The 27,416-nt window shown below is 34.6% G+C and overlaps 1 protein-coding gene across 5 annotated transcripts in view; it reads right to left on the reverse strand.

Annotated features, from left to right (window-relative positions):
- The window catches only part of BTBD8 (BTB domain containing 8), a 116,829-nt gene that overhangs the window by 112 nt on the left and 89,301 nt on the right, over nucleotides 1–27,416 (reverse strand). For 4 of the 5 annotated variants that reach the window (XM_049618420.1, XM_049618419.1, XM_049618422.1 and 1 more), the window contains 7 exons: nucleotides 26,602–26,731; nucleotides 24,133–24,194; nucleotides 19,416–20,127; nucleotides 19,077–19,161; nucleotides 18,062–18,201; nucleotides 13,433–15,748; nucleotides 7,507–12,150 (listed from right to left, as the gene is read on the reverse strand). In XM_049618420.1, the coding sequence (XP_049474377.1) occupies nucleotides 11,684–12,150; nucleotides 13,433–15,748; nucleotides 18,062–18,201; nucleotides 19,077–19,161; nucleotides 19,416–20,127; nucleotides 24,133–24,194; nucleotides 26,602–26,731 (3,912 nt within the window). In that variant the 3' untranslated portion in view covers nucleotides 7,507–11,683. Of the gene's footprint in view, nucleotides 1–7,506; nucleotides 12,151–13,432; nucleotides 15,749–18,061; nucleotides 18,202–19,076; nucleotides 19,162–19,415; nucleotides 20,128–24,132; nucleotides 24,195–26,601; nucleotides 26,732–27,416 lie in introns of those variants that run through there. The other variant, XM_049618421.1, reaches the window with a different exon arrangement.

The raw sequence follows: 27,416 nt of genomic DNA on the forward strand, positions 1-27,416 counted from the left end.
CTCAGTACTAGAGCCTAGCTGAACTGACACAAGAGACTATCATAGCAGTCTTTATCATAAATAGATTATACTATATATACATATATATACACACACACACATTAATATCTCCTTCATTTTACTGTGAGCATTTTGCAAATCAGATGTTCTTATAAAATATTTATTAGTGGTTTAATATCCCTATATACTGAAATAAAATAACATTTATTCCTTTATGTCAAGACTTTAAAAATATACACATATGAGTACGTGTATGTTTTCAACTATTTCTGATTATTCATTAAGTTTCTAGAAATGAGATTACCAAGTCAATGATTATAAAGATTTTTATGGTTCATATTCCTATTGCCAAAGTGCTTTCCAGAAAGTCTGCACCAATTTACACTTACACCAACAATACATGAATGTAATGCCGATGTCACTGTACTCTAGATATCATAGGTTTCATAATTTTGTTTATCAATTAGGCAGATGAACATGTTTTGTTTTGTACCTCTTTACTACTATATAAAAAATTTTATCATTCACTGTATTTTTATTGATCCTTTCTATTTTCTTTAATTAATTTTGTTTGTACCTTTTGCCTAGTTTTCTGCTAGGCATTCTTCTGATTGATATATAAGGTATTTATATATTAAGAATATAAATCTTGGTCAAATTTCCTGCAAATATGACTCCTAATTGCTTCTCTAGTTTTCTATTATGAAATATTTGGAATATAAATTATGTAAAGGAAGAAACTATATATACTTCAACTTTTCATTTAGGGTAAACAGTTGAAATATGAATAAAGATATAATATTATTGGTGATTAAAATAAAGGGAACTGAAACATGAAAATGAGATTATTTTCACATACAAATGAAGCATCACTCCCACAGATGACTCAGGTAACTAGTCAGTCACATCTTTACAAAAATGTACTTGGTAAAACTGACATTTTTTTCCCTGAGAATTCTTACACGTAATATTTTTCATTTAGTAGTATTACTAATTTTAGAATCTACTGACTGAATTGTTGTTTCTAAGATGTCACGTCAACATTATGTTCAAGTAAGTTTTGAAATGATCAGTAATTTTAAGCAACAATTTATGGAAGATGAAACTAACCAATGAACTTATGATTTTTTCCTGCTTCTAAATAAATTTAAAAATTTAAAAGGCAAATAAGGGTGTTATATCTCTGATGGTAATAATAGCTGCTTGACAATGACATGGTACAAATAAATCTGTGTGGTAATATAAATTGACTCAGGTATTTGTGCTACATATGACAGCCCAAAATATTTTCATTTCCTCCTTAGTAATTTTTAGATTTTCTTATCTCATTGACTATGAAAAGCACAATCATCCCACACACTGTTCTTGAATTGAATTTAACATAATCTTCCCAGAATTCTAGCTTGATTTTCAAAATTAAGTTGAAATTGAATTCCAAGCAGTTATCTGATTTGACCAATAATTTAAACTTGTATAGTATAGTAATACTTGGAATTATTTTTCTACTTTCATATATTTCAATTGGTTAATTGATTCCAATTAGTTCCAGTAATTTTTTAAGCATCTAATTTGTTTTCATTTGTAATTTGTAATTAAAACGGGTTAGTGGATATTCACTTATTTTACTTATAATATTCTCACTTATTAAATATGTTACTGAATCTATATTTTCAAAAACCTTTTATGGTTTTCTAGTGCTTTCATTTATTTGTTTATTTTTGAGAGAGAGAGAGAGAGTGAGTGAGTTCAGGAGAGGGGCAGAGGGAGAAGGAGAGAGAATGTTAAGCAAGCTTTACACCCAGCACAGAGCCCAACGTGGGGCTCGATCACATGACCATGAGATCATGACCTGAGCTGAAATCAAGAATCAGACGCTTAACCTAATGAACCATCCAGGTGGCTCTCTATATGCTTCTTAATCATGAGTCTGGTTAAATACCTTTTTTTTTTTTTAAAGTTTATTCATTTATTTTTGAGATAAGAGCACATGCATGCACAAGCAGGGGAGGGGCTGAGAGAGAGAGGGAGAGAATCTGAAGCAGGCTCTCCACTGTTAGCACAGAGCCTGATGTGCGGCTCAAACCCACAAACTGTGAGTGAGATCATGACCCTCAGGTCATGAGGCCAAAGTCAGAGCCTTAACCAACTGAGCCGCCCAGGTGCCCAAACATCTTTTCATTGTTTACCAGCTGTTTGCATTTTAATTTTTGTTAAAATGAAAAAATTTCCCCCCACTTTTATGTTTTGCTTTTCATTCTGTCTGTAGTATTTTGGGCATATATTAGTTCTAAATTTTATTTATTTTTTAATGTGTATTTATTTTTGAGAGAGCGAGCAGGAGAGGGTCAGAGAGAGGGGGAGACACAGAATCTGAAGCAGGCTCCAGGCTCTGAGCTGTAAGCACAGAGCTTGACATGGGACTCGAACTCACAAACTGTGAGATCATGACCTGAGCCGAAGTTGGACGCTTAACCGACTGAGCCACTCAGGCGCCCCTAGTTCTAAATTTTAAATAGCCAAATTATCAATCTTAAATTTTTTCAGAGTTTCATATTTTTGAGGTTCATGTGCTTTCTTATTTTAGGTTATATTAAGGGTGCCTCAGTGGCTCAGTCAGTTAAGCATCTGACTCTTGATTTAGGTTCAGGTCATGATCCCAGGGTTGTGGGATTGAGCCCCATGTCAGGTTCCAAGATGAGTGGAGCCTGCTTAAGATTCTCTCTCCCTCTGCTCCTCTCCCCTGCTTACATGCTCTCTCTTAAAAAAAAAAAAAAAAAAGTTGTTATTTAAAAAAGAAAAGATTATATGAAAACCCTATGTATGTTTTCTTATAGTACTCTTTTTGTTTTCATTGTTTCAAATTATTGGTACCTATGGAGACAATGATATTATTTTTCTATATTTAATCTATTAATATGGATGTACTATACGAATAGGTTTCCCAACATTAAATCATCTTGCATTACTTAAATAAATTTCCACATATTCTATATTTCTGAACCTTTTAGGAATTTTGCATTCATTATTATAAGTGATACTATTCCATAATTTTCTGATTTATGCTATCTTTAGTCAGCTTTTGGTGATCACACTACGGTGGCTTCTTTAATTGCATCTGAGGGCTTTTCTTTTTTCTCCATATTCCAAAATGAAAGATTCTGAATGTTTCCTCAGTTTCTTCCAAGGCATATATTTTCTCTTTTTAAGCCTATTTTGGTAATTTAGATTTCTCTAGAAGTTGTCCATTTCATCCAGGTTTTCAACTCTTTTGTATGTAGTTGTACAAAACAGTGCTTTATCATTTTATGTCATTTCATCTCTAATATTGTGTATTTATGCTTTTCTCTCCATTAAGCTAGTGTGTGTTTTTAAAGAATCAGCTCTTAGAGTTGTCAGTTTCAACTCTTTCTCTGATTTCTTTTTAAGTTTATTTTGAGAGAAGAGAGAGAGCATGCATGTGTGAGCTGGGGAGGGGCAGAGAGAGAGAGGGAGAGAGAAATCCCAAGAGGCTCAGCTCTGTTGGCATGGAGCCTGATCTCACAAACCGTGAGATCATGCCTGCGCCAAAATCAAGAGTCAGGCACTTAACCGACTGAACTACCCAGGCACCCCTCTCTGATTTCTAATTAAGTTCCACTATTGTTTGTATTAATTCCTTTCTTTTGGATTCTATTTGAAATTGTTTTTCTAACTTCTTAAACTTGAGTATTGTTCTTTATAATTCACTCTAAATCAGAAACTATAAGAAAGTACTTTATTTACCTTCTTGACTTTAAAGTAGATTATGCATGTTTTGAGAGTTGCATGGATGTAAGTAAAAGGATAATTTTGTAAGGATGTTAGGGATCTTCTTTCCTAAACACGTAATAGTTTAAATGTAGATATAAATTCAGGGTGTGTGGGTGGCTCAGTTGGTTGAGCATCTGATTTCAACTCAGGTCATGATCTCACACTTCGTGGGTTTGAGCCCCTTGTCGGCTCTGTACTGACAGCTCGGAGCCTGCTTAAGATTCTATGTCTCCCTCTCTGCCTCTTCCTGCTTGTGTTCTCTCTCAAAAATAAATAAATAAACATTAAAAAAATGTAGGTATATTTCTATTTCAATTTTTTATATAATTCTCTTGCCAGGCTAAAATTGAGCTTAAATGGGAAGAAAAGGGATAAACTTCAGTACATTTTATATGAAAACTCTTTTAGGGAAAAATATGTCATTGTGTGAAGGTATTTTTCTTAGTATTTTTCTGACTTGGAAATTACTTAATTTGTTGGGACATAAAATATATATATATATATAAATGTAGAATCAGAATTGAATTGAAATTCTCAGAATTAAAATTCTTATGCTAATGTTGGCTAAATTTGGAAGTGGTTAAGGAACCACTCTATGAAAAATGGATCATGGACACTAAAAGTAACTCATGCCTTATTAACATGATAGAAATGTATACTTCTCATATCTAACTAAGCCAGATTCAAAGTACTCTTGGTATAAGAATTTACAATAAATTCTTGGTGGCTCAGTCGGGTAAGCGTCCAACTTCAGCTCAGGTCATGATCTCACAGTCCGTGGGTTTGAGCCCTGCATCGGGCTCTGTGCTGACAGCCCGGAGCCTGGAGTCTGCTTTGGATTCTCTGTCTCCCCTCTCTCTGTGCCCATCCCCTGCTCTCTCTCTCTCTCTCTCTAAAAAATAAACATTAAAAAAATAAAAAAAAATTTACAATATGAAAATAATATAAATATCACTGGAGAAGAGTGTATAAGTAATTCTAAATTGAAAATAGCTCCTGCAATAGATCATTAAACTAAGCCAAACCAAGTTCCCACTTCCACCTGCCCAAATTCCCCCCCAAACTAGCAGAAGATGGGGTAGGAGTAGAAAGGTCATAGTTTGTTGGGTTTCTGAATTTTCAAAGACATTATATTGTGTCTCAGTTGTATCTCAAATGCAACATGTCAAAATTGAACATTTTGTGTGTATGTGTGTGTGTTTATTTGAGACAGAGACAGAACCTGAATGGGGGAGGGGCAGAGAGGGAGACAGAATCTAAAGCCGGCTCCAGGCTCTGAGCTGTCAGCACAGAGCCTGACGTGGGGCTTGAACTCACGAACAATGAGATCAAGACCTGAGCCAAAGTCAGATGCTTAACTGACTGGGCCACCCAGGCGCCCCTGACATTATCTTTCTTCTAATCAGGAACCATCAGCCTTCCATTATTTTACTTGTTAGAATTATGGAATATGGGGAGGGAATCAGTTTTATCCCTTTTCCCAAGTCTTTACTCTCACTTGGCAACCACATTTTGTTCATTCTGCCTCCAGTTATCTCTCAAATCCATCCTCTCATTTCTATCCTTGCTATTACTTCCTAAGCTTGGGCCTCATTTTTTTTCTTTAATTGTTCCAATGACCCCCTTACAGGTCTTCCTTTCTCCAGTCTCTTCTTGCCCCAAAATATTTTCACACTATACAGCTAAAGTAATCTTAATAAAGGTCCTATAATGTATTTGCCTTTTAAACAAAATTTAAATATTTTTGCCTAACTGGCTTGCTTATAGTCCTTAGCATGGCTTACAGGGTTCTTCGTGTTTTGGCTTGCCTGTACTTTTCCAGCTTTATTTTCCACTGCTGTACCACATGAATTCAATGCTTCAGTTATATTAAATACCCGAGGTTCTTTGAAATGCCCTGTGTCAGCACTCTTTGTGCTTGATCCCACTGCCTCCTGCCTCTTCCTTGATGGTCCTAATTCATTATTTCCAGCTTCTTAGTTTCAAAGTGCTTAAGTTACTTCTATCTTAAAAACAAACTACCACTGTCTTCATTTTAGTCAGCTTCCTTGAAAGAATAAGTTTTACTTCTTTACCTTCTGCTCACATTTCTGCCCTTCCTTCTACTCTAAAAAACACCAACGGACAAAAGCTACCAGTAAAATCATCATGTCCAAATATAATGAACTAGTCTAGGTGTGCACCTTGACATCGCAAACAGCAACACTGTTAACTACTATTACCCCAAAACAAACAAACAAACCTACTTATTTTTCTGTGCTTTGTAGAACACATGGAAAATATATGAGTTAAAAGGTAAAAATAATCAGTATCACTTAACCATAACCACCATTAACATTTTTACTTATTTCCTTCCAGTCCCTTTTTCCATATACCTGTAAGTATGGAAAACTGGGATATTACAAATATATATCCTGGGTTTTTTCTTTTGAGCATCTTCCCTTGGCATTAAACAGATGTTTTGCAAACAATTATAATCATTGCATAATGTGTTATAGATGTACCATAATTTATTTAGCCTTCCACTACTGTTAACATTTAGCTAGTTTTCAATTTTCACTATTGTATCTAGGTCTCAGATTCTTATTCTTTAAAAAAATTTTTTTTTATGTTTATTTAGTTTTTGAGAGAGAGCACAAGTGGTGGAGGGGCAGAGAGACACAGAATCAGAAGCAGGCTCCAGGCTCTGAGCTGTCAGCACAGAGCCCAATGCAGGGCTTGAACTCACAGACCAGGAGATCATGACCTGAGCCGAAGGTGGATGCTCAACCAACTGAGCCACCCAGGCGCCCCTCAGGTTCTTATTCTTAATGGGAGAGCCCTAAAAGGGAAAGGACTAGGTTCAGATAGGAAGTTATAAACATTTATGATATAGATCGCCTAATTACTTACAGGAAAGGTAATTTATATTCCTGTAGCAGCATACGATTATCCCAAATTTATCATTCTCTTGCTAACACTGAATTTTTTAAAAAATCCTTTCAGTTTGATCAGTAAAAATAGAATGATTTCCTTGATTTGCCCTTCTCTGGTTAGTAGTGAGATTATACATTCACCACTCTCCCCTCCTCACCTTAGCTTCCTAATTCTTTTACTTCAGAATATTCCTTTTCAGTCTCCTTCTCAGGCTTTTCTTTTTTCTATTCCACAGTGTTTTGTCCTCAGCCCTTTGAATGTCCCACAGGCAGATCAAACTCAGTATGTCCAAAATTAAACTCATCCTAAGATTACTTCAGTTTTTGGCTAATGACATCATCAACTACCCAGGCACCCCAGTCAGAGACCTGAGTCTTTTAAGATGACTCCCTCCTCTCATCCCCATGTCAGTCACTAAGTTTTTCCAACCCACATCTTAAATCTCTCAAATATGTCCACACCTCTCTATCTCCACAGCCATTGCTCTCGTTCAAGCCTTGGTTACTGTAATACTCATCACTGGTCTTCCTGCCTTGTCACCTTCTCCCTTCCATTCTACATACTGCTTCCAGAGTGATCTTTCTAAAGTGCAAATCTGATTGTGTTACTCCCTGGACTCTACATCCCCATCCAACTTTATCCCGTGTCCTTACCATCTGTTCCCTTCTCTCCAGCCATATGGAACAACCAGAATTTCCCATTGCCTCTCAACTCTTTCTGCCAAGAGTATGCCTCTTCTTTTGCCTTGTGAACTCCCACTAATCCTAAAATAGTACAGGAGCCTATCCAATTATCTTCCCATTATTTCCCTTTCCTTTATGCACTGACTACACTTTATACAGAACCTTATTATGACATTTAACATTACAATTTCATAATTTTTGTTCAATCTCTCCCTCACTAAACTGAGATGCTCTAGGACAGATACTATGCTATTCATCTTTTTATCCTCAGCACTAGCATAGTTCTCGGAATATCGTAGGCCCTCAAATATGTGTGGAATAAATGCTATTTTTGATAGCAATTATAAAATTCCTTTCCATATTCTCCCACCATCTTAATTATCTACCAAGTTCTATAGCCACAATCTGTAATGTCTTTGTTACCAAATCCTCCTCCGTTCCCCATTTCTAAGGTTGACAAAACTATTTTAATTGCAACCTGGGATTTGGGGGCTTCTCCAAACCAGGCCGTCTTCACTAGTGCTGACAGTTATCTTTCTGAAACACACCTGGCTTTGTTGCCTAACTCCTTAAAAAACAACGTTGATAACTACCCATTGTGATTGTAGGTGGTTATTTCCTCAAAACATGGAAAGCTTTTCTATTTAGAGTCAAAAATAAATAAAACGGGATGCCTGGGTGGCTCAGTGGTTAAGCGTCTGACTCTTGATTTCAGTTCAGGTCATGATTTCACTCTTCATGCGTTAGAGCCCCACATCTGGATGCAAGCTGACAGTGCTAAGCCTGGTTGGGATTCTCTCTTTCTCTGTCTCTCTCTCTCAAAATAAATAAACTTGAAGAAAAAAAAAAAAAGAAATCGTTGTTAGAAAAATAAGTAAATAAAGGAATGCACCATGGAGGGAGACATAATGTCTACTAAATCCAGGGTTTGGACTAATCAAACACAATAGCGTAGTTTTTTAATAACTTTAAGAATCTAACTCCAGCTCAGCCTTTCCTACCACTCTTCCTCCCCATCCTCAACACACATCATGGTCACCATTCCTTAATGCACTGTTGTGTCCAGAATGCCCTATCACCAAGCAAATTCTTACTCATCCTTGAAAGCCAGCATCTGGTTACTTGATTGCTCCAAGAGATGGTATAAAGGGGCTTTAAATTGTTTACATAATCTTTACCAGTCCTCCAAAGCAAGCCAAATCAAAATAAAAATAAGATTTTCTTGTTTTTGGCATGGACAATTGGGACTTTTTGCAATTTCCAACTATGTACAAAGGCATCCTTTAAGAACATACCTATTTTTATCAATATATAACATACAATCTAAGTACAAGCGAAGTACTTTCTATACAAGTGCAGCTTCAAGCTAAGTCCCCTGGCCTACACTTCCAACTAGATTGCAGTCACTAAGCCCTTTATAGAAATTCTGAAGGAGTCACGGAATATTAGTTGCTCTAAGAAGCTTTCTCTAATCTCTTCCTCACAAGCTGTTGTGTTCATGGCTTCTTCCTCTAGGCTCACACAACTCTGACCATATACAACTGTTATCTTACCAAACAATAGTATAGTGTATTATTTCTCTTTTAGTTTCTTCCATTAGGGTAGTTAATCCAGAGTAAGGACTCTATATTAGTTTCTTCATGTGAAAAATAAAGATGATAAGACAAATCTCATAGAACTGCTGTGAGAATTAAATGTGTTAGTGCATATTTAAAACACTTAGCACGGTATCTAACATATAATAGGAGCTAAATAAATGTTAGCATCATTTTTCGCTTTGTGTTTGTTAAATCATGAAGTACTAGCCCGAAGAGTCCCACAGTAAACAGACTGGTAGAGATATCATACACAAAAGAGCATGATAAGAAAACACACATGTCCTGAAATTACCTAAGAGGTCACTACTTAAGCAAAATGCCTTCCCTATTACCTGTTTGCAGATGTTACATGAAATTGAATGGCTTTTTAATGTCTAGTAGTTTAAGAACAAAGTTTTAAAGACCTTATAACTGAGAAAGAAGTTTCATTTATAAATTGTTGAACTTCTGAGGTATTTATTAAAAATAACACATAAAAGTAATTTCTCATTTGGAGAAAAGGAAAATAACATAATGTCTTGGGAATTTGTATGGTTTCTGACTCTATCATACATTACTTCTTTATGTTACAAACTACGTATAGATATACATCCTCTCAGGCTTTATGATAAAAATCAAATGACTATGTTGTGTGGCAGAAATAACATCAAATTAAAATTAAGGAATATTAGATTGTAGCCACAAATCAGCTGTGGGACCTTGGGCAATCTTTTAATTCCTCTGGACTTCAGAGTCCTTTTTGGAATCTGAAGGGATTAGACTAATCTCTAAATTCTCATCCAGCTTGAAAATACAACGTTCTTATAATACTACTATATTTTAACCTTTCTCTTACATGGTTTTTCTCCTCACTAGAAACTGAACTCTCTTTTTTTGGGTGGGGAGCAGGAATCGAACCCTATTTATCTTTGTACCTCAGTGCATAGAACCAATGCCTATTTCTTGACTGTTGGAATGAATGAGTGCCTCCTGCAGAACTTGTAGTTTAAAAAGGCATAGCAAATTTATGGTATAACAGGTTAGTGGCTAACGTTAACATAGTCATGTTATTATATAAGAATAACAAATGACTGTGCATTCATATGATTGTTGATATTCAATATATTCACTCTATGTTTAATAATTTGTTGAAAACCATTATTTAGAAAAGGAATTAGAAACCAAAACTGTTTTTCCTACTTTTGACATATTTTAGAGAAATTATGAGTTAGTTACATAGCTTTGAGAGAAGTTAACTCCACTAAATTTCATCATCCTAAAGGCAGTGTCTACTAATATCAAGTAGGTATCCAAGTGTTCATTCTCCAGTACCATTTTGTAGAAGATATTTTTATCTTTGTCTTGCTACCAGAATTACAGACTGAAAGACAATCTAATCAAGGAAGTAAGAATCTAGAATATATAGACACGTGGAGAAAACATACATGCGTGTATGTGCCCATATACACACACATGCAGTTTAACTCAGTACTCAATTGCCTCGTGTACCTGTTTTATTTTTTTTAAGTTTATTTATTAAAAAAAATTTTTTTTAACGTTTATTTATTTTTGAGACAGAGAGAGACAGAGTATGAACGGGGGAGGGTCAGAGAGAGAGGGAGTCACAGAATCTGAAACAGGCTCCAGGCTCTGAGCTGTCAGCACAGAGCCCGACGCGGGGCGCGAACTCACGGACCGCAAGATCATGACCTGAGCCGAAGTCGGCCGCTTAACCAACTGAGCCACCCAGGCGCCCTTAAGTTTATTTATTTTGAGAGAGAAGAGAGAGACAGAGTGGGGGAGGGGCAGAGAGGGAGAGACAGAATCCCAAGCAGGCTCTTCACTCATGCACAGATCCCAACAAAGGCTTCACAAACTGTGAGATCATGACCTGAGCTGAAATCAAGAGTCGGACGCTAAACCGACTGAGCCAAGCAGGCGTCCCCCTCATGTACCCATTTTAAAATTAATATTTAGTGCACGCTTATTGCTGGGACAGTCCCAAAATATCTGTAAGTGGAATGGAAAATGAAGAGCGATTAACTATAAAGAAAGTCTATCTAGGTAAAACAAATGGACAGTTTTCCCACCTCTTTTGAACGAGGGCAGATATCTCTTTTTGGATATACCTCAAAAAGAGTTACAAGGGATTCCATTTCTCGGTTTTAGTAACAATGTGATTGAAATTTGAGGTACATGTATTTCACAATTTCCTGGATCTGCACTGTTGGGAAAATGAAGGGTTTTTCTAATATTCACCTGTCAGGGTCAATCACACAAACCTGAGTTTGAATGTTACTCACTGATTAACTCTACATAAATTGAACACAAGCACAATAGGTTTTTTATTGTTAAATTACTGTTACCATATGCAGAGCAAAAAGTAAATGGACTGATCTACTTGTGCATTCACATTTTAAATTCTTGAATTATAAACAAGTGAACAAATGATCAGTTAGGAAAGGACAACTGAAGGGCTCGTTGTAAGTCCACTAATTTCTCTAATAATTAATAAAACATGCTCAAAAATTTTAGAAAACCATCTTTTTTCTACATGTGATATCATATTAATAAACAAACTATGTTACCTTAATAAATTAGAAAGACTCCTTCATTATTAAGGACAGTCTATCTCTGGCTAATGCAATTATTATTAGGATATAAGCATCAAAAATAAAGGGGGGGCATTGTTAAAAATTTTCCAAAGTGTTAATACTCTTAATGCTGAGTTTCCAGTTCTAGAATTGTCCATTCCCCTTGGGGTGAACAATCTTCAGAGGAAAAACTAGCCATGGTGATACTTGCTGAGGAATCAAGTGGAGAGGTTAGTTCACTCCATCTGTTCAAAGTGTCAACATGTGCTTTACCCTGAGGTTTTGAGCTGTCTCGTGCTAAAAGTAATGTCTGATTGATTAGATACTGTGCTAAATTTAAGTCTTCAGGAACAGAATTCGTAATATTTAAGTTTGAATCCTGTTCAGACAGCAGTTGCTTTAAGAGTGTCCAATCTTGTTCTGCAAAGTGCTGATCATCTTCAAAATCCATGTCTGTAACATGTGTTTCTGATTCCATTTTCTGCTCAAATGCTTCTACTACATCCATCTCATATATTGGAGAGAGGGTTTTTGAAGGCCGATGGTCATACATGTAGGTTTGTGCCAGTGTGTCACAATCATCTATGTATCCTGAAATAATTCATAATACTATACAATGTAAAAATTGCACATGTTGGTACCCCTCAGATTTTGTAGAACAATATTAAAACAATATAATAGTTATAGTCCAAAAAAACATAGAATGGGAAAAATAACATTTATACAAAATTGACAGGATTACTGAGGCATTTCTTTTTCTAAATTAAAAAAAAAATAAAACAATTGAAGGATGTTTAGCAGCAAAATCAACATAGGCAACTAACAATTCTCCATACTTTAATTTGAAACTTGTGATACAAAAAAAACAACAAAAATTACTTAAACATAAACATAGAATGTGCACATGTGTCTAATTCACTACAATAGAAACATAAAGAGAAAAAAAGACATGGTAATTTGATGGTGACTTTTAAGGTAAGTCAGTTCCAAAAGGGGAATAAATACATTTTATCTAAAGCCTTATTTGTATATTGCACATGCAAAGGAGGATGCAAGCAAGGACAAACAAAAAAGTACAACTTTAAAGAGTTCCCTCCCTATTGTTATGATTTTGCTGAACAAGGGCTATTGATCAGTATTTTTCTTAGTTCTGATATATAATAGCTACTCTGTCAGCCACTATTGCATATTTTAAATGTGAGTCATTAGTTCAAATTACTATAATAAGACAAACACACAAAACAATTAGACAGGAAATCATCTATACATATGAAATAAGCCTGGGCTTTTTTCATATATTATCATTGCTTCTAAATATAATCTCTTTTAGGAAATTTATCTTTTTACTTGAAACTTTTAGAAGTATAGGGATCCTGAAAGTCTTAATCTCTGTAAAATGTATATAAATTATAATAATTAATCTAGTTAAAATAGTTCAGTGCTTTTAGTTACATATTACTATAATTATTGCACAGCCCTCTTAGATATATACTAGCATAGTCCATAAATCATATTCAATGTATAATAAAATTTCTAATAGTCAAGAATTCTATGTTAAATTAGACATAAATAACTCAATAATAGCAAACTAAGTTTTTCTCTTTATTCTTTCATGTAAAATCTCTTAATAGATTAGTTCTAATAATCAAATTTTTACTAGATCTTAATTCCACACTAAGATTTTAAGTGAACAATAAAGAGTAACTAGCTAATTTCATATTATTAAGAAATGTAGGTTTTCATTTGAAATTTGAATCTGTTGCTTAAGTAATTACTCTGTCTAAATAAAATACAACACTCAGGGCTACATCCAAGTTAAAATTCTATAAACTCATTTTCTTATGTATTTAGCATTTCTATTTCTGTACATTACCTGCAGATAAAGCAATATTAGCTCTTTTGGTAGCTGTAGAATGGTTCTCTTTTACTTGACCTTCCTGAGGCAGAAGTTGACTCCGACAGGAGTCCAGAAATTTTGTAGAGCTGTTCTTTGGTATGTCAGAATTGGGTTCTCTTTGATGAAGCTCCAAATGACATGGTCTTTCTTGAGATTTTATATCACTATCTGAGAGTTTGCTGCGTTGCTGAAAGTCATTATCCACATCGCTTTTGCAATTTACCTTTCTATCTTCTGGAAGAAGCTGTCTACCTCTTTTGGACAGGACATCTACTGTGTACTTTTTTCCTGTGGCTGAAGTACTCTGTTTATCTCTTCTCAATGAGTCAGTACTACTGCGACCCAAGAGAGAGCTTTCGTTTTTATATACACTATTGCCTTTATCTTGTTTACATTCTGAAATACTACCCTCACTTCCTTGTGAGTACCTGGAATAGCAGGTCCTTCCATGATGTTCATGAGAAATGCCATCAAAAACATCAGGTGACAGAGAATCTATAGAAGGCTGAAAAGGAGTATGGACTTCCCCTTCATCAGATCCTAGTTCTTCACATTCATCTACTGAAAGTAAAACGGATCTTTTAAAATTTTTAGTTGCAGAAAACTCGTGACTTTCATTTTCTGTTGCATCTTCAAAAGCTAAATTAATTATTCCCTGAAACTGCTGAGGAGCTGAGTTAGATGTAGAGAAACTTTCTCCAACATTTTCAGCTTCGGATCTTTCATCTTCTGTTTCATCTGCCGAGGAAGAAACCTGATCTACTTCCTGAGCAAACTGGACACTGCCTCGTAGAACATTTTCTTTTTCCCTAGGGTAGACTACTGTAGATCTAGACCAAATTTCTGGCCTTTTCCTAGGAATCTCATCATCGCTTGTTGAATTAATTTGGAAAAGATCATTACTACTTTGCTTTTTCATTTTCACTTCAATTCTTAAGTTACTATCGTATATTTTTAATTCTTCAGGAGTACTGGTATCACTGCTACTTCTCCCAAGAAAATCATGGCACAGCATTGTGCCACATTTAGAAATACCTCTGTCATTGGACCCGTCATCATCCTGAGACCCTCCAGCATCATAGTCTTCAGATCTGGGCTTTATGTCATCAGAGGATGTGGTAGCACTGCCAGTGTCAGATTCAGGACTCTCTCTCTGATGCATACCACTGGTACTCAAATTCCAATGACTCATGAATGGAACTTCTGGAGTTTCATGGCTCTCTGGAGTTTCTGTTGTTTCCATATCTTTAGGAGAAGTTTTTCCTGATATTTGTTCCAAAACAGACTTGGAGGAAATATCTGAGTCTGCTGTAGCATGTTTGATTTCACTCATAGCAGAGTCATCAGACAAGTGACTAGGAACTGTCTGTTCTTCAACAAGAATTTTAGATTTCCTGTCATCTTGGACAGAATTTAAGGTACCATTTGTCCTTTCAGGAACACACGGTAAAACATCTTTGTCACATTTAATGTTTAATTTTTTGTTTGTATCTTTTCTCACTTCTTGCTTCTCTCTATCTGATACTGAAGGCCTTTGCTCTGCATCTGCAGAGTCTAAATCACAAACTGGATGAGAGTTCAGGGAGTTTACACTGGGATCTGAAATCGTGGATTTTAGGGCAGTGGTGTTATAAAATTTTGGATCTACATTATCACTCCCATCAGAATGACAATATATTTTAGCTGTCTTGTGCTGATGTGTTTCTTTGCTGGAAAATTTTGTTTCACTTTTATCTGAACATATCTGTTTTGATTCCGGTTCACATTTTGATTTTTCCAAATCTGAAATACTTTGGCATTCTAATTTCTCTTTCCCTTGATTGTTTAATGGCTTTTGTGGGTCAGGTATGCATGATGACTGGAATGCTTCTGTACTGCTGATTTCTAATGCGAGATTAATTAGCGGTTCACGAGGCTTCTGTTCAGAAATATTGTCCTTGTTTTTACTATCATGTACATCATGAAGCATGCTTTTTTGGACAACACATGTTTCACTTTTTAAAGGTCTTTGAGAAGAAGGCTGAGTTTTCAATGTAATCTGTCCAGGAAGCATTTTCTGTTTTGCATCTTTATTATTCAAAGCTTCACCTTTCTTAGACTGATTTAAGTTTTTAGGCATTGCCACTATTTTTGCATTAACCTTAGGCAAAGGTGTGTGTCCTTGCTTGACAATTTTTTTCTTAGGTGTTTGTTTATCTGTAGTTGTACTGTGGTCCAATTTTGTCAAATTTTCATCAGACTGCCTTGAAGAGACTGAAGATTTTACTGAAGTTGGTGACTCTCCTTGAGATCCTAAGAAAAAAAAATTAAAAATATATAATACACTTTCAATTTGTGAATAAAATGCAATACTTGTTTTTAAATTACTTTAGAAAAAATAAAATTAACAATGAAAATGATGAAATATCTATGATAATGGACAATAAAAGATTAGGAGTAACATGATAAAATAAAAAATAAAATATTTTTTATTACAAATACAGGAGGAATAGTCCAGCCTCTTAGCAAAATTATTTAAATAGGATCTCTCTTCCTCAAGAGCCTTGATCCTCATGTCAGAACTGGACTTGCATAAATATATGAGGGTGGAAAAACTTGATTTTCTTATATTAAAAGATCAGGAAGGGTCTTCCCCTTTAAGTTTTTTGGGGAAAAAAAGACTTGTGTTCCACACAGCTGAAAGAAGAATCAAGCTAAATATAAAATAGAAATGTTTAAGTTACTGCAGTTTTTTCCATCAAACACAAAATTAATTTATTTCTCATAGCACGATCGTGATTATTATAGATCATTTGGGTTAACAACTTAGCTGTGCAGTGGCAACTAAAATTGGTAACTGGAGAGAAAGGGTTAATTTGGAGATCCATTTGTTTACACTGGTTAAGTCCTAGTGATGACATTCTCAACATTTAAATCTACCAAACAGAACTGCCAAATCTTTTTAAATGTGTAATTTTTAGTTATTACTAGAACATGAATAATTTTTCTCTGGTTTGTTTGTTTGTTTGTTTATTTAGGCAGCTCAAATGCATTTTTATTTATTTATTTATTTATTTATTTATTTATTTATTTAATTTTTTATTTTTTTAAGTTTACATCCAAATTAGTTAGCAGATAGTGCAACAATGATTTCAGGAGTAGATTCCTTAGTGCCCTTTACCCATTTAGCCCACCCCCCCTCCCAGAATCCCTCCTGTAACCCTCAGTTTGTTCTCCATATTTATGAGTCTCTTCTGTTGTCCCCCTCCCTATTTTTATATTATTTTTGTTTCCCTTCCCTTATGTTCATCTGTTTTGTCTCTTAAAGTCCTCATATTAGTGAAGTCATATGATTTTCGTCTTTCTCTGACTAATTTCACTTAGCGTAATACCCTCCAGTTCCATCCACGTAGTTGCAAACAGCAAGATTTCATTCTTTTTCTTTATCCATCCACTGATGGATATTTGGGCTCTTTCCATACTTTGGCTATTGTTGATAGTGCTGCTATAAACATGGGGGTGCATGTGTCCCTTCGAAATAGCACACCTGTATCCCATGGATAAATGCCTAGTAGTGCAATTGCTGGGTCGTAGGGTAGTTCTACTTTTAGTTTTTTGAGGAACCTCCATACTGTTTTCCAGAGTGGCTGCACCAGCTTGCATTCCCATCTCCAGTTTATTTTTAAATTTACTTTCAGTATTAATTATCTAGCTTAAAATTGTTTTTAGGCTTTTACGAGCTCTTATCTACATGAATGCTTAATACATAAAGCAAATTAATTTTTTTTTAATGTTTATTTATTTTTGAGACAGAGAGAGACAGAGCATGAATGGGGGAGGGTCAGAGAGAGAGGGAGACACAGAATCTGAAACAGGCTCCAGGATCTGAGCTGTCAGCACAGAGCCCGACGCGGGGCTCGAACTCACGGACCGCAAGATCATGACCTGAGCTGAAGTCGGACGTTTAACCGACTGAGCCACCCAGGCGTCCCTTAATTTTTTTTTTAAAGTAGGTTTCATGCCCACCGCAGAGCCCAGTGAAGGGCTTGAACTCACAACCCCGAGATCACGACCTAAGTTGATATCAAGAGCAGGGTGCTCAACCAACTGAGCCACCAAGGCACCCCAAAACAAATTAATTTTTAAAATCAGTTATTAGCTTAGCAAATCATACAATCTGATCAGTATCCTTTCTTTCTTAGAACATAGCAAAACAATAGGCAACAGGAGGGAAAATTCTTCTTCCCTACATATCACAGCTTTCAAGACTGTACCATTACTATTTAAAGGGCTTATTAGTGCCTGTTTTGCACATGGAATTCCTACAGTTAACAATGAAACTGAAGAAACCTGGGCATAATATATAAAAGGACCAAAAGTACAGATAAACCAGTGACTCCCTTAATTATTTCTCATAAAAGACAATAAAAACCAAACCCACACCCTGGTAATACCAAAATACTTGTCAAAAAGTAAAGTGTAAAATCTCATCTTTATAGTATGACACAAATATAAAATGAGTGAAACTATGTTATATTTTGTTTATTTGTTGTGAAAGTTCCAAATCAGAGTTCTGCTTATTCAATTTAAACACAGAAGTAATACCCAGGACTATTTCAGCTTTACCTTGAGTTTTAGCAAGATTAGATGAGGCATTTTTTATTCTCTGTTGAGCTGTAGTACATCCACTGCCATTTCCTCTTTTCTTTAAAATTGCCTGTGGTACTGGATCACTGTATCCTTTGTTAGTGACCTTCTTTAGTGCACTAAGAAAAATGATTTGCATTCAGTATTGCACTCAGATTCCAACACATGAACTTTTATTTTTTATTTTATTATTTTTTTAAGTTTATGTATTTATTTTGAGAGAGAGATAGAGAGCTCATGAGCAGGGGAAGGGCAGAGAGATAGAGAAAGAGAGAGAGAATCTCAAGCAGGGTTTGTTTTGCACTGTTAGTGCAGAGCCTGATGCAGGGCTGCAACCCATGAACTGTGAGGTCATGACCTGAGCCAAAATCAAGAGTTGGATGCTTAACTGACTGAGCCACACAGATGCCCCCAACACATGAACTTTCAAAAGACCCATATATGAAATATATTTTTTCTCAAATTAAAAAATATATCTTTTGTTCTAAAAATCGAAAAATCATATGTTCATAAGTCTTTAAGTTCATAAGCTTGTGGGTCAAGTATGATAAAGCAATGCATAATCAAGTGCCACAAGTGTAATCTATCATTTTGCATCCATAGTCATTCTGTGTAAATATACTATTTCCTTTTAAGAAATAGTTTTAAAATATCATTGTATAAATACATTAAATTTTCTAACAAAAAAGAAAAGATATATTTCAAAAATATTTTTAATGTTTATTTATTTATTTTTAGAGACAGTGTGTGAGCAGGGGAGGGGCAGAGAGAGAGGGAGAGAGACAATCTCTCATTGGCAGTGCAGATGCCAATGAGGGGCTTGAATTCATGGACCTTGAGATCATGACCTGAGTGAAATCAAGAGTCAGATGCTTAACTGACTGAGCCACCCAAGTGCCCCGAAAAGATATTTTTAAAATATTTAGCTAGAAGTCAGTATACAATTAACTTAGAAAAAGCTAACGTATAGGTAAAGTAATGAAGGGAGACTTACCTGTTATTTATACTAGTTTCTTCGTGAATGCTTTTTTTATTTGAAGTTCCATTGGTAACTTTTGAAACAGGTCGAGATTTTACTGCTGTAAATTAAGAAACAGTGAGTCATGAAACAGAGAACTGAATATGTAAAAGTCATGCATAAATTCAGTGGTCAGACACTATATCCAAAATTAAATGTTAATGTGGGATGAAGTATGGTTTCTCAGTTTGCATGAACACACATAAATAAGTGTTTTTTGGCATTTCAAACTAAATAAACATCCAAACACAGAATCATTTTTTGTAGGAACTTTAACTGTCAGGAGCTATTAAAAGTGAGGGTACTAAAACCCACCTACAGTAGAAGTTTTGATACTTTCCACACTGTTTTTCATGGTCTGTCCTGGAGATTCACAACAGGACAGTTTCTCACTAGAAGGCTTCTCTTCTCCTACTGATCCATTTTCTTTTGGTTCATCCAGACATTCAGTGGAATTCAATAATTCCATACTTGAATTTGTAGATCTGCTGGAGGGCCCTGTGATGCTGAGGCATGGAGAATCCTTTCCTGTCACTTTCTTCAGAGGCTTTGCTTTGGCTTGCGCATTTAAGTTTCCAGTGAGTACCTTGGGTCTGGCGCCGGTAATGTGCCCTTCCTGATTTCTTACTCCTTTCCCATTTAATGAATTTTTCTGTCCATTTGCTGCCACTGCTGCTGATCTTTCCACAGCTTGTCTAGGCGACATGTTTGCTGACTTTGCATTATCACCGTTTTCTGTTTGGGACTTTATTATAGCTTTGGGCTTTCCAGAAACATTTTTTCCCCCAGTTTTAAGTTCTTTTGTAACCTTGGATGCTGTTTTTGTACCACCCTTTTCCTTTAAATCATCATGCTTCAAAGTTTTATTTATAGTATTTCTGTTAGAACTTGATGAATGTCCAGATGCTCCTAATCCATCAGATTTCATCTTTTGCTTACTAGAGGGATAACTCCAACACTCCTTCTTGGTATTTCCTCTCCACGATTTGTTACTTATAACATCAGAGTCAGAAGCTTGTCTCCTTTGCTACAAAGAAGAAAAAATACTTTATAACTTGACTGATGTCTTTGACTTATAATACTTTGTTTCAATAAGCCAGTTTTTCAAAGAGAAAAAAGTAAAAATCACATTATGATATAAGACAGTTCAAAATTTGAATTATCTTTGATCATTTGAATGTGTCTTTGGTCACATTACCTTAATCAAATCTGAAATACAGCATAAAAAAATTAAAAGGCAATGTTATTTTAAAAAGGCATACTATTTAACTTTGTGAAGTTATACTATAGTAGAGATTAATACTGAAAGGTGTCACGATGCCTTTGGTCAATGATAACAATGTCCAACATTTTTTGAGGGTCCACTTCCAGGCTGTATGCTAAAATCCTTTTCATAGGTCATCTCACTTAATACTTACAACACTCCTGTGAGAGAGCTCCTGTTGTTAACTCCGTTTCTTAGACAGGAAATTGGGGATTAAGGCAGGTATGTGATTTACCAAGGTCAAATGCTGATAAGGACGGAAGTAGGACTTGAGTTCATGATTAACTGCTTTAAGCCGGCAGTCATCTATATGGTATAATTTGAGGGCCATGATAAAGGTTTTCACAAAAACTCTCTTCAATCCTATCCCAAATGCCAGAAATTTTATCACTAAAGACTTAATCTTTGGGGGGTTGGGGTTTGGAAGCCCCTGGGAAACAAGACAGTACATATGAAAAGTTTGGCTTTTGGAAGAAACAAGATAGTAATACAGCTCTGGCTATATGGACAAAGTGGAAGAAAAGGGATCCTAAAGACAGGTGAAGTAGGTAAAAAGAGGAAAATAGCAAGACAAAACACTGAAGACAAGGCACCTACATCATTTTGGTTAGAATCAACCTTGCTATGGAAGGAATAACAACATTTAAAAAATTGGTAGGAACTGGAAATAAAATTTTAAGATTATAGTTGCTACTCTTTACTAAATATGCCCTCCCCCGCCTTGAAAAGCTGTATGAAATTGCACAGGTCTGAGGAAGAGCCTGTGTTGTCTTCATCTTTGTATCCCTTAGCACTATGTTCATAACATACTGAATACTCAGAAAAATGTGATACATGTTGTTAGGGGCGCTTGGGTGACTCGGTTGGTTAAGCATCCATCTCCTGCTTTCAGTTCAGGTCATGATTTCATGGTTCGTGGGCTTAAGCCCTGTGCAGTGGGCTCTGCGCTGACAGTGCAGAGTCTGCTTCTGATTCTCTGTCTCTCCCTCTCCCTCGCCCCCGCCTGCATGCGCGCTCTCTCTCTCTCTCCAAATAAACATTTTTTAAAAATGTGAAGCATGTTGTTAAATCTGAGCATATATTGATATACAGTTCAAGGACTAACTATTCCAAATGTGTCCAAGATAAAGATAACATATACATACATGTATGTATGTATGTAAATACACACACACACACACACACACACACACACACACACAATAAATCACCTAACTAAGTTTAGGGAAAAGCTAGGTGTAGTACTAATAAAAGAATCATTGGACTCTTGTCATAGCTTTACCTGTAACTGACTTAGGATATTTAAGAAGTCATTAACATCATTGAGCCTCATATTATTAATATTTAATTCTAGAGAGGGTTGGAGACTGGTCCTATTCAGTGTAGTATTCTAAGATTCTGTGTAATATTTATAAAGTTCAAATGTGTTTGGTCCTTAGTTTTTGTTTTCTTGATCAAATCTTAGCTCAAAAAATAACCTTTGTCTATTTTTATTTGTTTTTTTTTGGTGCAAAAAGGTGTTTTTGTTAAAGCATGGGGACAGGACCTATGGGCAGAAAAGAGCCACCTCTATTTTTAATACCTAAAACTAGGTAGACTTCTGATTTTAGACTTCTTCTCACCCTTGAAACTGACCCTACTTAATTTACTATACTGTTAAATCTATCTATTTTAAAGCACCATGTTATGGGTGAGATCTATGTAGTACATGGGGTAACCACACTCTTTTAGAAACTTCATATTAACATAGTATAGCATGATGAGGATTCAGACTATACACACACCTAGGCATTCTCTAACTTACATCTGCAAAATTTACATAGATTTATTGTATACAAATGGCCAACTGGAAAGGTCACCACATGCTATTGACAAAAGTGAGAAAAAGAAGGCAACCCTCCCTTTTGGTTCCAGTACTATTCTTTTTGTTTAAATTTTTATTATAGTAAAGGTTACACACAATCAAAAGAAAATAGAATAGTATTATGAATCCCCACGTACCTATTACCCAACTTTAACAATAATCAGCTCTTGGCCAATTTTGTTTCATATATAACTACTACCATTCTATTTTGAAGTAAATTCCAGACATCATTACCTTAAGTATTCTGGTACCAGCACTCCTCTTAAATCTTTCTCTTTGTCTTATCTCATTAACTTTTCTCCTATCCCAGAAGAATTCACCTCTTTTTGGAAAACACATTTATTCATTCCACACTTATTGAGCACTTACTACATGCCAAATAATTGCACATAAATTATTTCACTTATTTTTCACAATAACTCTGCTAGGTTTTATTATTCCATTTTACAGACAAGCAAACTAAGACTCAGATATGGCAGAGATAATAAATGTGAAGTCAAGATTTTAACTCTTATTCTATGCCCAGCACCCATTTCAGTATACCACTGCCCTTTTTAAGGAAACATATTACCCTGTTTCCTTCCCACTGTGGTTAACAGTATAAATCCTTGGACAACCTAAAAGTCACGATGGTAAGGAAGAATAATGAGACTTTGTTCTATTTTACTATAAGACAAGGAAAGAGCAATAGCCTAGTTGGTAATAGTCAGTAGAACAGGAGAAAGCAAAGCAGGTAGGCTAATTCTTTGGGGGCCTAAAAAACCAACCAAACCAACCACCCACCCACTGGGGATAGCAGGGAACTAGTACATAGAGAAAAATGTCCTAAGGTACCACTTCCTAAAGTATGTTCTATGGAACTCTATAATATACTTAAGAATGGTCAAGGGGGAGTCTAGCAGTGTTTGGTGCTTAGGGAAAGAAAAATGTTTCAACATTGGTGTATAACAAATGCATCTTAACCATTTTTAAGTGGAAAGTACAGTAATATTAACAACAAATCTCTAGAACTTTCTCATCTTGTAGAACTAAAATTCTATACCCACTGAAAAACTGCCCTTTTCCTTATACCCCCAAGCCCCTGGCAACCACTCTTCTACTCCCTATTTCTAGGAGTTTGACTACTTTAGATACCTCATAAAAATATAGCAAGTAACTTTTAAAGTAAAACACAACTATACTCTTGATACTAAGTGCCTTTTTTCACACCAAAAATGTATTATGTGAATTAAAATCTTAGTATAGAGAAAACTGGGACAACTAAAATCTTTTGTAAGAAGTAGGTTAATTAGAAAATTAGACATTGAATTAGGTCTAGAATTTTAGACAATTTCTGATCTATTGGAATAGCTCCAATATGTTAGTTGCCAAAAAAGGTTTTCAAGGAAATAAAAAAGACAGACAATATTTCACTTTCTAAGACAGATACCATATGTTTTCACTCTTATGTGGATCCTGAGAAACTTAACAAAAACCCATGGGGGAGGGGAAGAAAAAAAAAAAAAAGAGGTTAGAGTGGGAGAGAGCCAAAGCATAAGAGACTCTTAAAAACTGAGAACAAACTGAGGGTTGATGGGGGGTGGGAGGGAGGGGAGGGTGGGTGATGGGTATTGAGGAGGGCACCTTTTGGGATGAGCACTGGGTGTTGTATGTAAACCAATTTGACAATAAATTTCACATATTGAAAAAAAAATTTCACTTTCTATGCCAGCTGGACATCAAAAATTCACATAATTTTAAAATATATAGAATATTCACTTGATTAAAAAGTCAAAATTATTTTCATCAAGAAACAACTATAATTATGAAAAATACATTTTAAAAATCAATGAAATATAAATTAATACAATTTAAATTATTTAGTATCTTTTTTCATTTGGACCTATAAAATTTTTAAAGTTTACCTGAGAGCTACTGAAAACAGGCTTTTTGCCAAGTCTTCGATCATCACCTTTGTCAAATGCAGCTGTAGGAAAAACAACAATTTATTTTTATAGGAAACACTATTATTACCATAAAAATAGAAAAAGGTTATGTTTTAATGAAAGTAACTTAAAACAGGCTTAAAAACAAACTAGTACACATAAATAATTCCATATTATATTTTAGAACTTTTTTTTTAAAGAACCCTATTTTCAGTCTTATTTTCTGGTCTGCATTGAGTTTATGTTATTAAAATTAATAAGAAATGTAAAAAAAAGAAATGTAAAATCTCATGAGAGGACTTCATACATTTATAAAAAAAGGAATTTTCTCAAGCTGTGAAATTTTAGAGATAATTGGTTTCATTTAGTTTTACAAATTTACAAAAAATTACAGGTTGTGGCAAATGTGGTATTTTAAAAACCATTAAATATGAGAAAATGTCCATCCTAAAAAATGTAAAAATACTCTGTTGAAATTAACTACAAATTTTTCCTGGTTTTGCAGGTATATCATAAGGAAGAAAAAAAGAGAAGGGGAAAAAATAAGGTTCTGTTGAAAATAAAACAAGAAAGAATCCTCAAACCCATATCATTCTTTTTAGAATTACATAAAAATTTATTTTGTAGATTATTATATGGGAGTTATTGGAGAACTCATGTTTATATTCTGCAAATAAGAATTTGAATGACGTCAGGAAAATATACAGAAATAATGGGATGAGAGCTATAAATATAGTTCAGCTAATGTATTTCTTTCTTTTGAAGGTTACAGGGTTTGAAAACGTAGTTTGAAAAAATATAATCTCCAAAATTTATGTGATATTAAAATAGCTGATGAAAAAATATATTAAATTATTTGCAACACTACCATGCATCTTCTATTTGTGTTCCATAGGATCTGTGGTATAAGACAAAGCAGGATCCTATAAATGGTATTATAAGAACTGATTTGTAGTAAGCAGATGACTCTGCACAGTCCTATACAAAAAGAAATTAATATAAGATTTCTCCCAAAGGTCAGTAACTCAATTAAAATATAAGAAATGTTATAACAAAAGACAACCTAGAACCACCCCTTTATATGGGGTTTCCCAATGCAGTAACTATCCATTCAACATGCTGAAGATTAAAAAAAATATATTATTACATTGATAGAATAGATTGAAAAGTTCTTTTTGACAATTTGTACAATTACCAATAATTTTGTTTTACATATGTATATGTTTATGTATGTATTTCCATGTATTTATAATTATCACTTTGTAGAATTAAGAAAAAGAACATTATTTAAGGCCCAACTTAACTATGAAATTCTTTAAAATGAAGAAAAACAAAGTTTACTACCAATCAGAAAAGAGTTGAATGACACCTACTCATGGAATGCTGATCTTTTTCTTCACATTGAATGCATTTTGTAGTAAAAATAAACTGTTATCTAAAAATCACTACACAAATAGTCACAAGGAAAAAATTTCAAATTCCTGAAGACCTTGAGATTTTCGTTGTTTCATGATTTTGTTGGAATTTCTTTGAAAAGTGCTCTTGAGATCACATCTAGCTACACTATCATGTTATGCTCATAATGCAAGACAGAGCAAATCATATTCTGACTATTCCATTAAAGAATTTAACATATCTATGCACTATCAAGAATATATCACATATGGCTTTCATGTTTTATAGTACAAAAATGTTCACTTCCTAAAATACAGTTTCTTAAAATGTTTTTAAAAGTATACTTGCTGAATCTGCAAATATTTTTTCTAAGGCACCTGCTTTAACCCAAAAATAGTCATGAAGCCATTTTTAGTTCCACACCCTCAAAATTGTTTCTTAGTATTTTTGAAACAAACATACTCTGAGCAATATACATCTTTTTTTTAATGCTAACGTTTCAAATGGTACCTATTAAATGTCAGAGACCACTGTGCGGCTCCTGAGGGACACTCCGCAATAGCACACACCATATCACTGAACCAATCAATTGTGAAATAAAGCCATCTAATTTATACAAAACCACAAGAAATGATACCTTATGCAAAAGACAGAAAAGCTTTATGGCGAAATATATTTAAAAACGAAGAGAAAGTAGGTTTGGTAATATGTTCTATGTGAATTACATTTTCCTATACTTCTAATCTCTTTATAAGAATGCTTTTAAGCAAATTTGGCTGGAACACTGCTGCTAATACAGAATACAGAATAGGATTAAAAACTGACATATATACATACATATATATACATACACATATAAAGGAAATGAGTCATCTTCTAAGAACAGCAAAGCATGATTTGTTAAAACTGCCTAAACATACTATCACTAGTTTCAATTAGCAAGCTATTACTGAACAGAAGCAAACAATGTTAATCCTACTACTTACTAGAATCCCCTCAAGATATCTCTTGTTACAAAGATCATAAGAATAAGAAATCTCAAGGCTACCATACCTGCTTGGATTTTCTGTTGATCATCTGTGCTCATCAGCTTCCAGCTTTCTGTATGACGAACAGCATAGAAAGACTGAACCAGGAAGATCCACAGCTTATCACGCAGAGCCTGGATCTTGCACGTAAAACCCTGTGTTCAAGCAACAAATCAGCAGCTGGTGAGAGCCACATTGTCATAGCAACCAGTCATTATTCCTTTCCGAATCTACTTACTCCTAAGCTAGATCAATGATGTCATCACTTAGATTTTTAAAATCGTCGGGTCCATGTTATTTATGAAGGCTTACTCTTCAAAAACAGAATTTTATAGTGAACATGAAGCTAAACCTTATCCTTTCAAACAAACATTATTTTAAAACACCAATGGCCTTTACATGAATACCTTCTACAGCCTTTTCAAATCAACTATGACATTACAAGGTCAAATACTCTATCCAATAGTAATAAATATGATAAAATTTTTTTTATCATTCTTGTTGAACAAAAACAAAAGGTTAACAATTTGCAATAAGCTTACTATTACATTGATTAATTGCATTTAAAAACAAATATTTTCATTTTGCTTTTTCCTAGTCAATCCAATTTTAAATGTTTTTTTTTCCTGAAGGCAAAAAGGGATTAACATATTCTGAAAATAAAAGACACTGATTATTAAAAATTCTAAAAAATTACTTAAAATTTTCAGTAAGTTTTACATTTAAGAAATTTAATATAGTAACATGGGAGAAATACTAGAGTTACGCCGTACCAATTAATATTGTTAAGCACCAAACTATGTTTAGAATTAGCAAGTCAAACTGCCAAATTTTGAACTT

The sequence above is a fragment of the Panthera uncia genome (genome assembly GCF_023721935.1).
Source record: "Panthera uncia isolate 11264 chromosome C1 unlocalized genomic scaffold, Puncia_PCG_1.0 HiC_scaffold_4, whole genome shotgun sequence".
In the NCBI taxonomy this organism is placed as follows: domain Eukaryota; kingdom Metazoa; phylum Chordata; class Mammalia; order Carnivora; family Felidae; genus Panthera; species Panthera uncia.